We start from the raw sequence: 13,967 nt of genomic DNA on the forward strand, positions 1-13,967 counted from the left end.
AATAGAGGTTGAAAAACAATTGACGTATTTTAATAATCATCGTCCTGACTCGAGCACACTTCTTTATGTAAGTGGGCTCATCTTTACGAGCTATCGTGGCACCCACTCAGTCGTCTTAACTCTCTGTGTTAAATTCCTCTAATTGTTGTGCATACATACAGTAATGGTTTGGTACATGGATTTACATGCAAATTTTCTCCTTAGAGGCTTAATTTAGAATTAAATCCCTAACAGGCTGCAATCTCGCCTTCTAGCGTATATTTCAAATTTGGCATCAAGTAATATAATGCTATTAGGGCTGTGACCATCGACTGCTACAATGTTGTTGCTCCTACGTGCACGGGAACGCACGCAGACACACACACACAAGTGCGCTCACCATGTGTTTTACTGGATCGTCTCCCACTTCCTTTTGTCGGAAGCTTACCCTCCCTTTCTCCCTCTGCCATCCTGCTCGCCCCCCATCCTTTCATCTCGCCTGCCCTCTTCTACCTCCTTCTGTCACTCATCAGCATCCCTCACTCCATCCCTCTCCTCTCTATTTTTTCTTCCCCTCTGCTATCTCTTCTTCCTCATTTTCTCCCATCAGTCTGTCTCATATTACATCTTTTTTTGTCTGCTTCTTCATCTTCTCTCTTTGTGGCCCTCCACATGGTCCTCCTCATTGGGCTGCAGGCCAGTGTGGGTCAGAGGCAGGTTGCAATTACTTCACTCCTCCTCTGACAGCCAAAGTGAAGGAAGGAATGGAGGGAAAGCAAGAGATAAAGAGAGAAATTGAATATTTAAAAAGATAAACAGATGGATAAACAGGCTGATTATTTATTCGCACTATAAATTACACCCTCTGATCCACTTTTTGTTTTAATTACCGCTAAAGGACAAAAATGAATGCAAACCAGATGCATTTCTGTTATCTCTGCGATCTTGTTCACATTCATGCATGAACAAATTAAGTGCTGATTTCCTCCACTGACAAGGTGCGTGTCTGCACAGCACAACACTGAGAGATAAATAATACAGTCATATGGGCTGATTTCTCCCACATGCTTAATGTAGCAGAGGAAATTTGGCCCTAATGGTGCAGCTATATTTGAATTGTGATGCAAAGCGGGCGATGCCTCCTTTGACTTCAGCAATGGGTTGGGAATCATTTGCATGCCTTTAAAAATCAATAGCAGTCTGAAAAGATTTTTAATGGACTTAGCATGAAAAGGAAAAGAGAACACAGAAGAAAGAAGCATGACTTCAGTGGATTGTTTTTCATTTAATGTGTCTTTTTAGATCAGACCCGGGTCACGCTACAGTTTTCCAATATTTCCTCTCGTAGTGGCAGCTTAACTGGCAGGAGGACTCATTAGCTAAAGGTTGTAACAGACAGGGATAGGCATTGTTTTGAAGATTCAGCTGGATGCATCACTGTGAACGCTGCCGTTAATTACACAAATTAGATGTTTTCACTGTTGACCATGGGCCAGCTTCCAGATGCTATTCTTATCCTGCGTGATCAATGATATTTCTTCAGCTGTCTGGGGGTCACCACTTACTGAGGTAGGGGTCACCAATTATGGAGCGCCGATAACCTTTAATCCCCTTTTCAGTAAATAGGTGGTTTTTCCACAGACATGTACAGACCTCCTTTACTCAAATACACACTTCTGATATATATGTGCCATAACACTTTAAAGCTTTAGAACACAAATTACTGTGTATGTGTTTAGTGGGTATCAATAAAATACGTATTAGGTACCTATGTAAGCAGAAGGGAAGGAGGCAAATAAGGCGGTAACAACTGAGAAATTACCCTGTAAGTATTTTTTAAATTACTGAGCACACTCTCAGAAATAATGTGCTAAATTTGTACCTTTAGGGGTACAACGGCTTGTCACTGGGGCAGTACCCTATAAGGTACAGCTGTTGTACCATTGACACTGGGTACTTAATTGTTCAAAAATTGACCTTTAAAATGGGGTAACATTTTTTTTTTAAAGTGTACAGAAATTATAATAATAATAATAATAATAATAATAATAATAATAATAAAAAATACAAATAAATAATAAGCAATAGTAATAATAATAATAAATAAACATCAATAATAATAATTAAAATAATAATAAGTCAAAACGTAGGACAAATACAGAATGAGAATTTATTTAATCCCTTTAATTTTCACGTCAATTTCATAATTTAAATATAATATTAAGCTATAAAATCATCATAGTTCTCCTTTTAAAAAACATCATCAACAATTTCTTGTTGAACAGAGACTGGCGATATTTTCTCTCTACATTGTGTATTATATTATTATATATATTAGTATTTTTCTAAACAATTTAATAATTACACAGGGTATAGTAGTATTACTGGCTAACAAGACAGGAACGATGGGGTAACAGTGTTGATATGACATGAAACATTAGGCATAGGAAAGAAAGTTGTGACTTTATGGCTATAACTATAAAATAGGTTTTAGTTTTATACGTTATGTTTATGCCTTCAAAATGATCATTAAATACTGACTTCTAAAAAATAAAGCGTTTTATTGTTCACCCTTTTTCACTATAATGCTAATTTACAGGGTATGTTAAAGCTTATCATAAATTGTCCCATGTCGTTTGGCTCCTTTTCATGACATAGCTGTTGTGAAAGGTACACTGTTTGTACTTTTAAATTATTCAGCATGTACTGGGTAATTAAAAAAAGTACTTAAAGTATAATTTTGTTATATCCCCCCTAAACACAAATTTGTTTCTCCCTTGACAACAAACAAACAAAAAACATAATAAAATTAAGTATAATTCCCAATAAAGTAAAACATCAGAGAAGAGAAATAAAGGAAAATGCTTGCCTGTCCACATATGTGTAAAATAAACAAATGAAATTAAATAACTGCCACTGAGGCCAACACTGAAATGAAAGGAAGTCCTGAGACGGCTGGCAGTCCTCACACTCATCAGAGGAAGGCGGAGAAGCAGTGAAAGGAAGTGAGCTACTGTACATGTTACTGGTAAGCCCTCTTCTCACAACTAGGTTGATTATTTTAAGCTCTGTCAGATTGATTTTTAAAGGCCCTGTGGGGGCCTCGCGGGTCTGTGTGAGAGAAAGTGAAGGTACTGCACAGACAAAAAAAAGGAGGTGGAATAAAAGTTAGGACAGGAAAGATCACAACGGAGAGGAGGGGGAGGAGTAGAGGTGGTCTCCAGATTCCTGAGGTTATTAATAAGAGTTTGTCTTCAAGGACACCAATGATGATTTGGGTCAAACTATTTCCTCCTCCTCTTGAGGTGTGTGGCCTACCAAGGTCAATCAAAAAAGAAAAATGGCCCCAGAAAGATATATCTCTCTCTCTCCCAACTTGAAATTGGCTGACTTTGTTTTTAGGGAGCAATAACCCTGGGTCACAGAACTTGGTTATATCCTCATAAAACACTGGCAGGTAATCAATATCAAAAGCTGCCACCTGTCTTTGCCGTGTGATTGGCAGATAAAATTAATGGTGTGAGAAGAATCCTATATAAGAGGCAAACTGAGACTACTATCTACTGTCCTTGAAGATGCTTCACTTTCTAATTTCTTTCATTTCAAAACAATATTTCTTTCCTCGGTCTAACAAGATCTTTCTTCGCCTTTTTTTCTCTCTGTGTGAAAGACCTTACCTTGGCCACTTATTATATGACCAAGGAAGCAAGATGTTCACTGCCGCCCACGGAGCCACGTGTTCACAAAGCTGTGCAGTTTAATGGCGTTTAATAGCCTGAATAAATTCCTTCATATGAAAGGACATTAAATGTTCCTCACCTGTGGGCTGAGGACCAAGTATGTTTCCTCGCCAGCTGTGACATATGACCATTTTACATCTGTCCCACTGAGCTACATAGTTAATGACAACTCCTTGGGGTCCAAGAGTGTTATAGCTACTAAACATATGTGCACATGTGAGTTACACAGTTCAGTTTACAGCTGCCTGTGGAAAATAAAACTGATGAAATCAAAAGATACAGCATCCCCCAATCATGATTGAGCACTAAAGGTGAGATTGTGTTTGTCTGCCATCTAGTGGTGAAGTCACAGCAGGGAGCACATGGGAGTATAGAGTATATGTACCTGCTGCTAAACTACTACTGTGAAGTAGCCTCCTGTTTTTGAGCAAATTCAGAGTAGAGTAAATATTACAAAATGCTCTCTAAATAATAATTATAATAATTATTTTTATATTTATAAATTCTTCTTTGTTTCCTTATGATTTCATGTTTGTTTTTTTAAATGATGTTATAGTAGGCTACCTTTACTGATACTATAAAGCATTAATTTACTTATTATCCAGGACACATTTTATAAACCAAACATATGTGGGTTTCATATTATTTTTTAATTATTAAGAATACAAGGAGGATACATCCCACACAATCGGTTTAGATTTCAATCCGAATAAATAAAATTGTATTTAATTGCCTTGTTATTGAAGGAATATATTGACCATAGCTAACATAAAGCATATTAACGTTTATTTATTTGGAAAGATAGTAGTCACATGCAGAACTGCAAAAAAAAGAAAGAAAGAAAACTTGCAAGGAGCAATTTTACGATATTTTTTGCATTTTTTAAGATAAGTAATATTACCTATATGGGGATTTCATATTACTTTGCTGAAAAAATACAATGCATCCCACACAGTCGGTCTAGTTTTTTATCCAAATAAATTAAATTGTATTTAATTGCATTGCTATTTAAAGAAAGATTGACTATAGCTACACATAAAAGATCTTGAGATTTATTTATTTATTTATTTGGAAAGATAGTACTTACATGCAGAATTGCAAAAAAAGAAAGAAAGAAAGAAAGAAAGAAAGAAAGAAAGAAAGAAAGAAAGAAAACAGGCAATGAGCTATTTTACGATATTATTTGCATTTTTTTTTAATTATGTAATATTACCTTTCCTGATACCATAATATACTAATATCTATTTTTTTATCCAAATAAATTAAATTGTATTTAATTGCATTGCTATTTAAAAAAAGATTGACTATAGCTACACATAAAACATCTTTATTTATTTATTTGGAAAGATAGTAGTTACATGCACAAATGTTCCCGAAAGAAAGAAAGAAAGAAAGAACGACTGCTGCCTCCCAGCATGCAACGGGCGTCCATGTCACTGATAATCTAGCAATAAATAAATACAAAAAAAAACCAAAACGAGCAACTTAACGATATCCACGCTTGTCTTTTTGGTTTACCACCAGCCTCGTCATCAAAATACTATGTTTAGTATTATTTGCACCACATTAAAGATTGCCTTCACATCTACGCCTATACTAATACACCCTGTCCTCCTTACTTCCTCTCGTGGGAGGAAGCTCATTGTAGAGGTCACATGCAGAGTGCTCGTCACTCCAACCAATCACCTCGGGGAAGGTCTGAGACAGGAGCCAACAGTTACCCTCGCAGGGTGTCACCTGATGCGGGTGAGCGAGTGAACAGAAAGCAATGGCCCACGTGAGCAGTCGTAGCAGGAGAAGCTGCGTGGCGCAGTTTGACAGCGCCGCGCGGTGGATGTGACGCTCACTGGCTTGGAATCGCTCGCGGCTAGCGGATGAGTGCGATGTATGAGGTGGGGCACAGCTCCAGAACCCAATTCAGACTACTCTCCTCCCACATTTTATCTTTTTATTTATTTATTAAAAGAACATAACATAATATAACTATATATAATATACTATATATAATATAACATGACATAATAATATAACTATATATAATATAACTCTCCTCCCACATTTTATCTTTTCATTTATTTATTCCTTTGTGTAGTGTAGTATAAAAGAACATAACATAATAATATATAATATAACATGACATAATAATATAACATGACATAATAATATAACTATATATAATATAACTCTCCTCCCACATTTTATCTTTTCATTCCTTTATGTAGTGTAGTATAAAAGAACATAACATAATAATATAACTATATATAATAGAATATATATAATATAACATGACATAATAATATAACTATATATAATATAACTCTCCTCCCACATTTTCGCTTTTTTATTTATACCTTTGTGTGTAGTGTAGTATAAAAAAACATAACATAATAATATAATTATATATAATATACTATATATAATATAACATAATAATATAACTCTATATAATATAACTCTCCTCCCACATTTTCTTTTTTATTTACCTTGTGACCTTTATGTTGTGTAGTGTACCATAACATAATAATATAACAAATAATAAACAATACAAAACAACCAAACCTATAGTATTTCCCTTTTTCTTATTTAGCTGTAGCCTACATTTGCACTATCATATAAATAGCTCAACAGAAAAAGATAAAGCATATTTATTTATTTAAAAAGGATCCCCATTAGCTGATACCAATGGCACCAGCTAGTCTTCCTGGGGTCCGAAATCAAGTACATTAAATTTATCAAAAAACATACTATATGCAACATCATATTTGTGTTACACTAATAACATTCACATTTTCCAAACATATATACATTTCACATTCATACACATCTTCCACAACCATTTAGCCTCAAGGCCCATCATCAGGGAAAAGGAACAAAAGAAAAACCATACATGACCAACACTGGACTATGGATCAGCTGCTTCAGTAATGCATTCTTAGATGGTATTTGAATGAGGATTTGCTAGAGGATTGACGGATGTAAAGAGATACATCCTCTGTTTAATGAATTTGAAAAACACCCTTCGGGGCGACGATACAGGGTACCCACAGCAACGAGAAACATCTTTAAGATATATTTTACTCAATCCTCTGTCATCTTACTTAACAAATGATTTTATTAGATATTAGTGACTTTTGCTTTTTTTTACGATGTCTATTTAAGATATATATTAATTGTTCCTATTTAAGCACTTCTATCACAATCGTTTGGCCCACTTAGGCTAATAATTTTTACTTTACTAAAAATGCCTGAAAAGAAGTCTGAAAAAAGTCAGGAAAAAATTTCTTAAAAAAAGTTGGAAAAATGTTGGAAAACAAGTCTAAACAATGTCTGAAAAAGGCAAAAAAAAAAAAAGTCTGAAAAATGTCCCAAGATAAGTCTGAAAATATCTGAAAAAAATGTCTGAAAAAAGAAGTTTGAAAAAAAAAGACTCTGAAAAATATCTGAAAAAAAAAGGTTTGGAAAATGTTGGAAAAAAGAAGTCTGAAAAAATGTCCCAAAAAAAGTCTGAAAAAAGTCTGAAAAAAAGGTTGGAAAAATGTTGGAAAATAAGAAGTCTGAAAATGTCTGAAAAAAAAGTTTGAAAATGCTGGAAAAAAAGACTCTGAAAAATGCCTGAAAAAGGTAAAAAAAAAAAGGTCTGAAAAATGTCCCAAGATAAGACTGAAAAATATCTAAAAAAAAAAGTTTGGAAAATGTTGGAAAAAAGAAGTCTGAAAAAATGTCCCAAAAAAAAGTCTGAAAAATGTCTTAAAAAAAAAGGTTTGAAAAATGTTGGAAAAAAAGACTCTGAAAAATGCCTGAAAAAAAAAGTTTGAAAAATGTTGGAAAAAAAGAAGTCTGAAAAAATGTCCCAAAAAAAGTCGGAAAAAAAGTCTAAAAAAAAAGTTGGAAAAAAAGTCTAAACAATGTCTGAAAAATGTAAAAAAAAAAAAAAAAAAAAAAAAAAAAAAAAAAAAAAAAAAAAGTCTGAAAAATGTCCCAAGATAAGACCGAAAAATATCTAAAAAAAAAAAAGGTTTGGAAAATGTTGGAAAAAAGAAGTCTGAAAAAATGTCCCCAAAAAAAGTCTGAAAAATGTCTTAAAAAAAGGTCTAAAAAAAGGTTTGAAAAATTTTGGAAAATAAGAAGTCTGAAAAATGCCTGAAAAGAAGTCTGAAAATGTCTGAAAAAAAAGTTTGAAAAATGTCTGAAAAATGTTGGAAAAAAAGTTTGAAAAATGCTGGAAAAAAAGAAGTCTGAAAAAATGTAACGCTGCAGTACATCATCAATTTTTAAGATAATACAGTTATATTTAAGTCTGCTGCGTGGTGACGACTGCCTCTTGGTGTATCACAAGGAGATTGTCACTTTTAAGGTCTGGAGTGACAACCACCTCCTTATGAAAAAAAAAGAACTGTTGCATTTAGATTAATGTATCGTGGCTTTTAATTATATCTTTTATCTCACAGGGCATGTGCAATATTTTACATATCTTTTTTTATTGTGTCTTTGGTGTATCACTGTATTGCCTTGTTGGCATTGGTTTAAGGTGATTGTGTAGCACTATTGCCCAAGCAAACTTTGCAAAAGTATCTTATTGGAATAATTCAGCCAAATCAAATAAAACTGTCAATGACAGCAAACTGTCTGAACCATGACTTGGCGGTGGTGCAGCGTGATCTGTTTGGCATGGCCAGGGCATGGCCCCTATCAACAAAAAAGGGGTTCATGTTTCTGTCTGTCCCAGTTCCAGGGCTTTATCGGAGCGTGTATAGGGTTACCCGTATACGATCTGAAACAGAGAGCTACAGAATTAAAACCTCAAACAACATCTGCAGACGTCATGATGATAAGGAAGACAAGGGAAAGGTTGAACAGGATTCATACTCCTAAATTAATTCTTTCTATCTATGTGGTTGTGGACTACAGCTCAAGAAAGCTGCCTGACAACATTCACTCATGCATGCATGAGTTTCAGACCTTTTTAAGAGTTCTGTTATTCAAACCAACAGACATAAAAAAAAATATTTCATACCCCCTGCTATCTCCTAACACTCTGCAATGAAACAATAACATTAGTACTTAAACCCATTCTGGATCTAAATGTTAAATATTTAATGATATATTGGGATTTTACACATTTATTTTAAAAATAGTTTCAACTAGGGATGCACCGATACTGATACTGATACTGAAATTGGATATTGGGCCGATACTGACTGAAATAGCTGGATCTGGTATCAGTGACAATGGGGCCGATCTATTCAATTCAATTCAATTCAATGTTTATATAATATAAGCATTTTATACTGGAATTGTGATTCCTGTTTAAGTTTTGACCAATTTGTTGCTGCATTAAAAAGGTTTACATCTGAATTGTAATTGTAAAGATTTTTTACCAAGTTACTGGTGCTCGATTTATTATTTTGATATTAAATGATTCAATAAATATATATAAATGTATTTCTTTGTTACTTTTTGTTTTACAAAGTCATGGAAGCAATGTTTAAGTCCAGCCTGATGTTGCCTTACACATAAAAGAATGATCCCAGTCACTGTCACACAGCGAGGCATACAGCTTATTAAAGGTGCAGTGTGTAGGATCTGGCGGCATCTAGTGGTGAGTTTGCAGATTGCAACTAATTGAAGCTTCTCCTGTGTGCCAAGCGTGTAGGAGAACTATGGTGGCTGACATGAAAATGCATATTGCTCTCTCTAGAGCCAGTGTTTGGTTTGTCCGTTCTGGGCTACTGTAGAAACACGGCGGCCAGCTCAGTGTGTAGATATAAATTATTCATATTTTCAGGGGATTATACACTAAAGAAAACATACTTATTAATATTATATGCCATTTCTGCCAAAAGATCCCCCTAAATGTTCCACACTGTTCTTTCAGTATCGGATCGGCCCAGTAATCTCTTTCGAGACTGAAAAAAAGTAGGATCGGTGCATCCCTAGTTTTAACCTGTGTATGCTGTCTTTCACCCATTTTTACTTTTTATTTATATGCTGCGTCTGTGTGTTATATGCTTTGTCTCTTGTCTATTCGTAACCAGTTGACACAGATATCATCCTGTAATCTAAAACAATACTTTTTAAAAAAAATGTTCTTTAAATCCAGGTATGACCTGTGAAGTATTGTACCATGATTTGTAACCTAATAGCTGTCTTGCCTCATGAACCTCAAACAAATAATAATCCAGCCATCTGGACAAAGCTGGATCTGTGTCAGGGCAGATAGTTGGTGAACTGTCCACGACCCACTTTGTTGTAATTATCTGATGGATTTGGTACATGTGACCCAACATGATTAATGTAAAGCAGAATGGCAGAAACAGGGGCCGGGTCAGAGGCAGAAAGTAGTGGTGAAACCTCAAACTGATCAGGTTTCAATGATGTGTATGTGTACTAAGTAAACTGTCATTGTATTCAATGTATATCAGTGTAGATCAGCTTTCTTAAAGAAGCCTGATCTGTATGTTTGTTAACTGTGTAGATTGTAGATATATTCATACAGAGGATTGAACAGTTTGACTTTTAGATAAAGTCAAGGAATATTCCAGTATTTCCAAACAGCACAGACATAAACAAACTGTATCCAGCATCAGCAAACCTGAGGGCACGGCCACTCCCATTAGGAACAGATGGGAATAATGGGAGCATTAATGGCTTAGAAAAGGAGGGCATAATGTCTTCACTCAGGTAGAGACAGAAACATGTGAGTGCTGACCCAGCATCAGCCAAATGAGATCACTATTAATAATCTAATTTCATTTATATTCTAATTTAATTCATATTCATATTAAAATAAATAGAGTAACATAAAATAAAATAAAATAAAATAAAATAAAATAAAATAAAATAAAATAAAATAAAATAAAATAAAATAAAATAAAATAAAATAAAATAAAATAAAGCTTTTGGGGTTTAGGTCACATCTCCTGTCCCAGAGGGAAAACAAAAAAGTAAAAGATTATTTTCATTCATTGAAATTTGATTACTTTTATTTTTTAATTTTATTTTTTACCAATTTCCTCATATGTTTGTTTTTTATTTAGAACTATATAATTTATATTTTTTTGATTATGAATACATTGCCAGATGAATCTGTCTGATTCATATTTTATATTACTGATTTGCCAAATGATTATTTGATCAACTTCATTAAAAGTGGCATAAATAGGCATTCATGCTACTAAATAAGTGTCTTACAGTGTACATTTACCAAATTTCCCGACACTCATTTGACTTCGAAGTGTCATTTTTAAAAGGGGACTCACTTTCAGGGAAGTTTATGTGCACCGCTCTAAAACGTGTGGGATCGACCACATGGATCAGGTTTGACCAGTGTCATTATGTAACACTAGAATGACCCCACTCTCCCTCACCTGCATGCCCCAAATGGTTGAGCCCATATTCTTCAATATGACCTGTGAAAATGAACACACACACACTAAACAGCCCCACATACTCCCTCTACTTTTGTTTTGAGACCTCTCTGAACTCTAAACATGGTAGTTGACACGTGGTTTCTGGAATGATGTTATAGACTGAAGTCTACCGGGGCGGTGGGGCACATAAAAGAGGATGGACACCCTTGATCTTTTCATATACTCACAAAGGAGAGGAACAGGGCAGAGACACAACGAGAAATTATTTCCTCTGCAATCAAATCCTTCACACTTAGAGCATACTGTCATCACTGGACATCTCTGTAATTTCATGAACGACAGGGAGGTCATATGTCAAGGTGTGTTTTTTCTCTTCAATTTAGGGTTTGCATGACCTTTATTATAATTTTCGGAGTCTCACTGTCCGTACTTTCAGCATGTCTTCGTCAGTGTTGAAATGCATGCTGCTGTGTGCGTTGATGCATGGAGCGGTGTGTGCCTGCACGCTGAAGAATCACACTATATGGATTGAGAGACAAGACTGCGCCCAGTGTGTGGCCGTCAACACCACAATCTGCAGCGGCTACTGTTACACACAGGTGACTAGTGCACACTCTCACACTGCGCATGGAAACTCTTCATCTGAACATTTTGTATAAGATGCAAAAAAAAGTTAAAGTACTAATTATGCAGAATGGCCTCTTTCAGAATAATATAAATGATGTCACTGATGTATTGTGTGTCACTTTAATATTACAGGTGGTAAAGATAGGGCTAAATTTAATTGCTTTACTGCTGGGTAGCTTAACCTATAATAATATATCAGAATCATTTTTTCAGGTACATACATACATGGAATTTGAGTCCGTTTTTATGAAGCTCTCTCAATGTACTTACACAGAATAGAAATAACAGTTAGGAACAATGACCAACAAGAAAAATTAAAAGTATAATATAAAGTGTAATATTAAAAATAAAATGTCTATATTCAATTCAAATCTTCTTGAAGTCGTAAACAATACAAATAGTGCAAAGAAATAAACACTGGATGAATATACATAGACCAGATGATTATGTACAGTATGTACATGTGAAGATGTTTATATACTGTATGTACAGTGAGTAGGATTCATATTTACAGTGACAGATATGTACATATTACAATATGTACATAAAGTGACAGATGATATGTAGAAAGATTTGCATTAAAGACTGAAAATTATAATCTAAAAATCATTAATTATTAGTTGATTTTATATTTTGTATTAATAATCTAAATCTGTAAAGTAACTAGTAAAGCTTTAAAATAAATGTATTGAAGTAAAACGTGCAATGTTTCCCTCTGAAATGTAGTGAAGTAGAAGTATAAAGTATCATAAAAAGGAAATACTCTAGTTAAGTGGGTAGAAGTGTGATAGCTTACCAAACTGTAACACAATTATTGACACACACCCCTTAAAGCTGCAGTGGGTAGAATTTGAGCAAATATGATTACAAAAAGTTATTTTTATGAAACGGTCACTCTATCTTGACAGTAAAAAAATAAAAAAATCATGTGTCTTTGTGTCCTCTGGTGCTCCTAATGGCATCTGCAAGATTTCACAGACCGGAGGAAAACAACCAATCAGAGCTGATCTGGAGCCTGCTGTCTCTGAACAGCTGTCAATCACTCGCAAACTCAGATCAAGCAGTCAAACTAGGCAGCGCTGATCACATATGAATCAATATTCTGTTAATGTAATGCCTATTTCTCACCTCAAATGTTTTCAGAAACATCTTGTAGTGTACTGTTTAGCTGTAAAATTAGAAAGTTTGTGACCCTGCAGCCATGTTGAGGTCAGCTGAGGAAATACCAAGCACCGCCCACCAGCCGGAGCACAGCCAATAGAAACGCTCTTTCTCTGAAATGACCTGTGATTGGCTGTGATTTTTCAAAGTCTGAAAACAGAGCCATGAGGAGGTGCAGAAGTCTAGTTTTCTCTCAGAACACTTGAATTACGTTGAAAGGTTATTATGGATTTTTTTGCCCAAGGATGCCAAAGAATTCTGCCGATACTGAAGCTTTAACTCATGTATGTTTCATCCTTTTTTCAGGACACCAATTTGAGGGGCCGCTTCGGGAGGAGCTTCCTGATCCAGCGCAGCTGTGTGCCTCACTCCCTGGTGTACCGAGCCGCCCATGTGCCAGGCTGCCCTCAGGATGTCAACTCACAGCTGTATTACCCAGCGGCCCAAAGCTGCAGCTGCAGGCGCTGCGACACGCGCACACACCACTGTGTCCGCACCAGGCGGATCTCTCATGACGGATGCACCGTGACCCTTGGCGGTGTGAGGAGCCAGACCCAGCCCGCTGTGGGAACCTGACAATACATATACAGCTGATGGACCACAGCTGCTCATGTTGTTTTCTCTAGCTTCTTTGGCAATATAACACAGTGTTGAACATGCATCATAACTTTATTGTGAACAATTTTGTAAATTAATGAGATGACAATGAATGTATGGAAATAAATTATTACATAATAAGTGTGTTTCGTATTGTATCGTAACTTCTCGAGCCTGGTTTGATAGCTCAGGGCTTATGCCCTTTTCTATCCATAGGAAATCTTTGGAGGGAGGAGAGAGGAAATGGAGGAGGAGCCCAGTTGGTGCTGAGGCATCATGGCCCATGCCCGGCCAGTTGAGGAGTTTTTTTTTTCTTCCTTTTCCTCATAACAAAATAAAATAAAATGAAATATGGATAAAACAAAATGGAGCGAAAAATAAATTAAAGAAAGAAAAAATAAATAAATAAAAATAAATAAATAAACAAATAAATAAACAAATAAATAAATAAATAAATAAATAAATAAATAAAAGAAATAAAGAAAGAAAACTT

The 13,967-nt window shown here is 35.1% G+C and overlaps 1 protein-coding gene across 2 annotated transcripts; it reads left to right on the top strand.

Moving 5' to 3' along the window:
- The first annotated feature begins 11,324 nt into the window (after window positions 1–11,324).
- LOC141772083 (follitropin subunit beta-like) lies at window positions 11,325–13,835 on the top strand. Of its 2 annotated transcripts, none has more exons than XM_074642742.1 (2): window positions 11,325–11,688; window positions 13,184–13,835. In XM_074642742.1, the coding sequence occupies exons 1-2, from the start codon at window positions 11,527–11,529 to the stop codon at window positions 13,451–13,453; spliced, it is 432 nt and encodes a 143-aa protein (XP_074498843.1). In that variant the 5' UTR covers window positions 11,325–11,526; the 3' UTR covers window positions 13,454–13,835. The 2 variants fall into 2 exon arrangements, 1 of the variants encoding a protein (XP_074498843.1); XR_012594847.1 differs by lacking the exon at window positions 11,325–11,688 and adding an exon at window positions 11,752–13,096 and having other exon boundaries at window positions 13,184–13,283.
- The last annotated feature ends 132 nt before the right edge of the window (window positions 13,836–13,967 follow it).

Source organism: Sebastes fasciatus, chromosome 8 (genome assembly GCF_043250625.1).
Source record: "Sebastes fasciatus isolate fSebFas1 chromosome 8, fSebFas1.pri, whole genome shotgun sequence".
NCBI classification, from domain to species: domain Eukaryota; kingdom Metazoa; phylum Chordata; class Actinopteri; order Perciformes; family Sebastidae; genus Sebastes; species Sebastes fasciatus.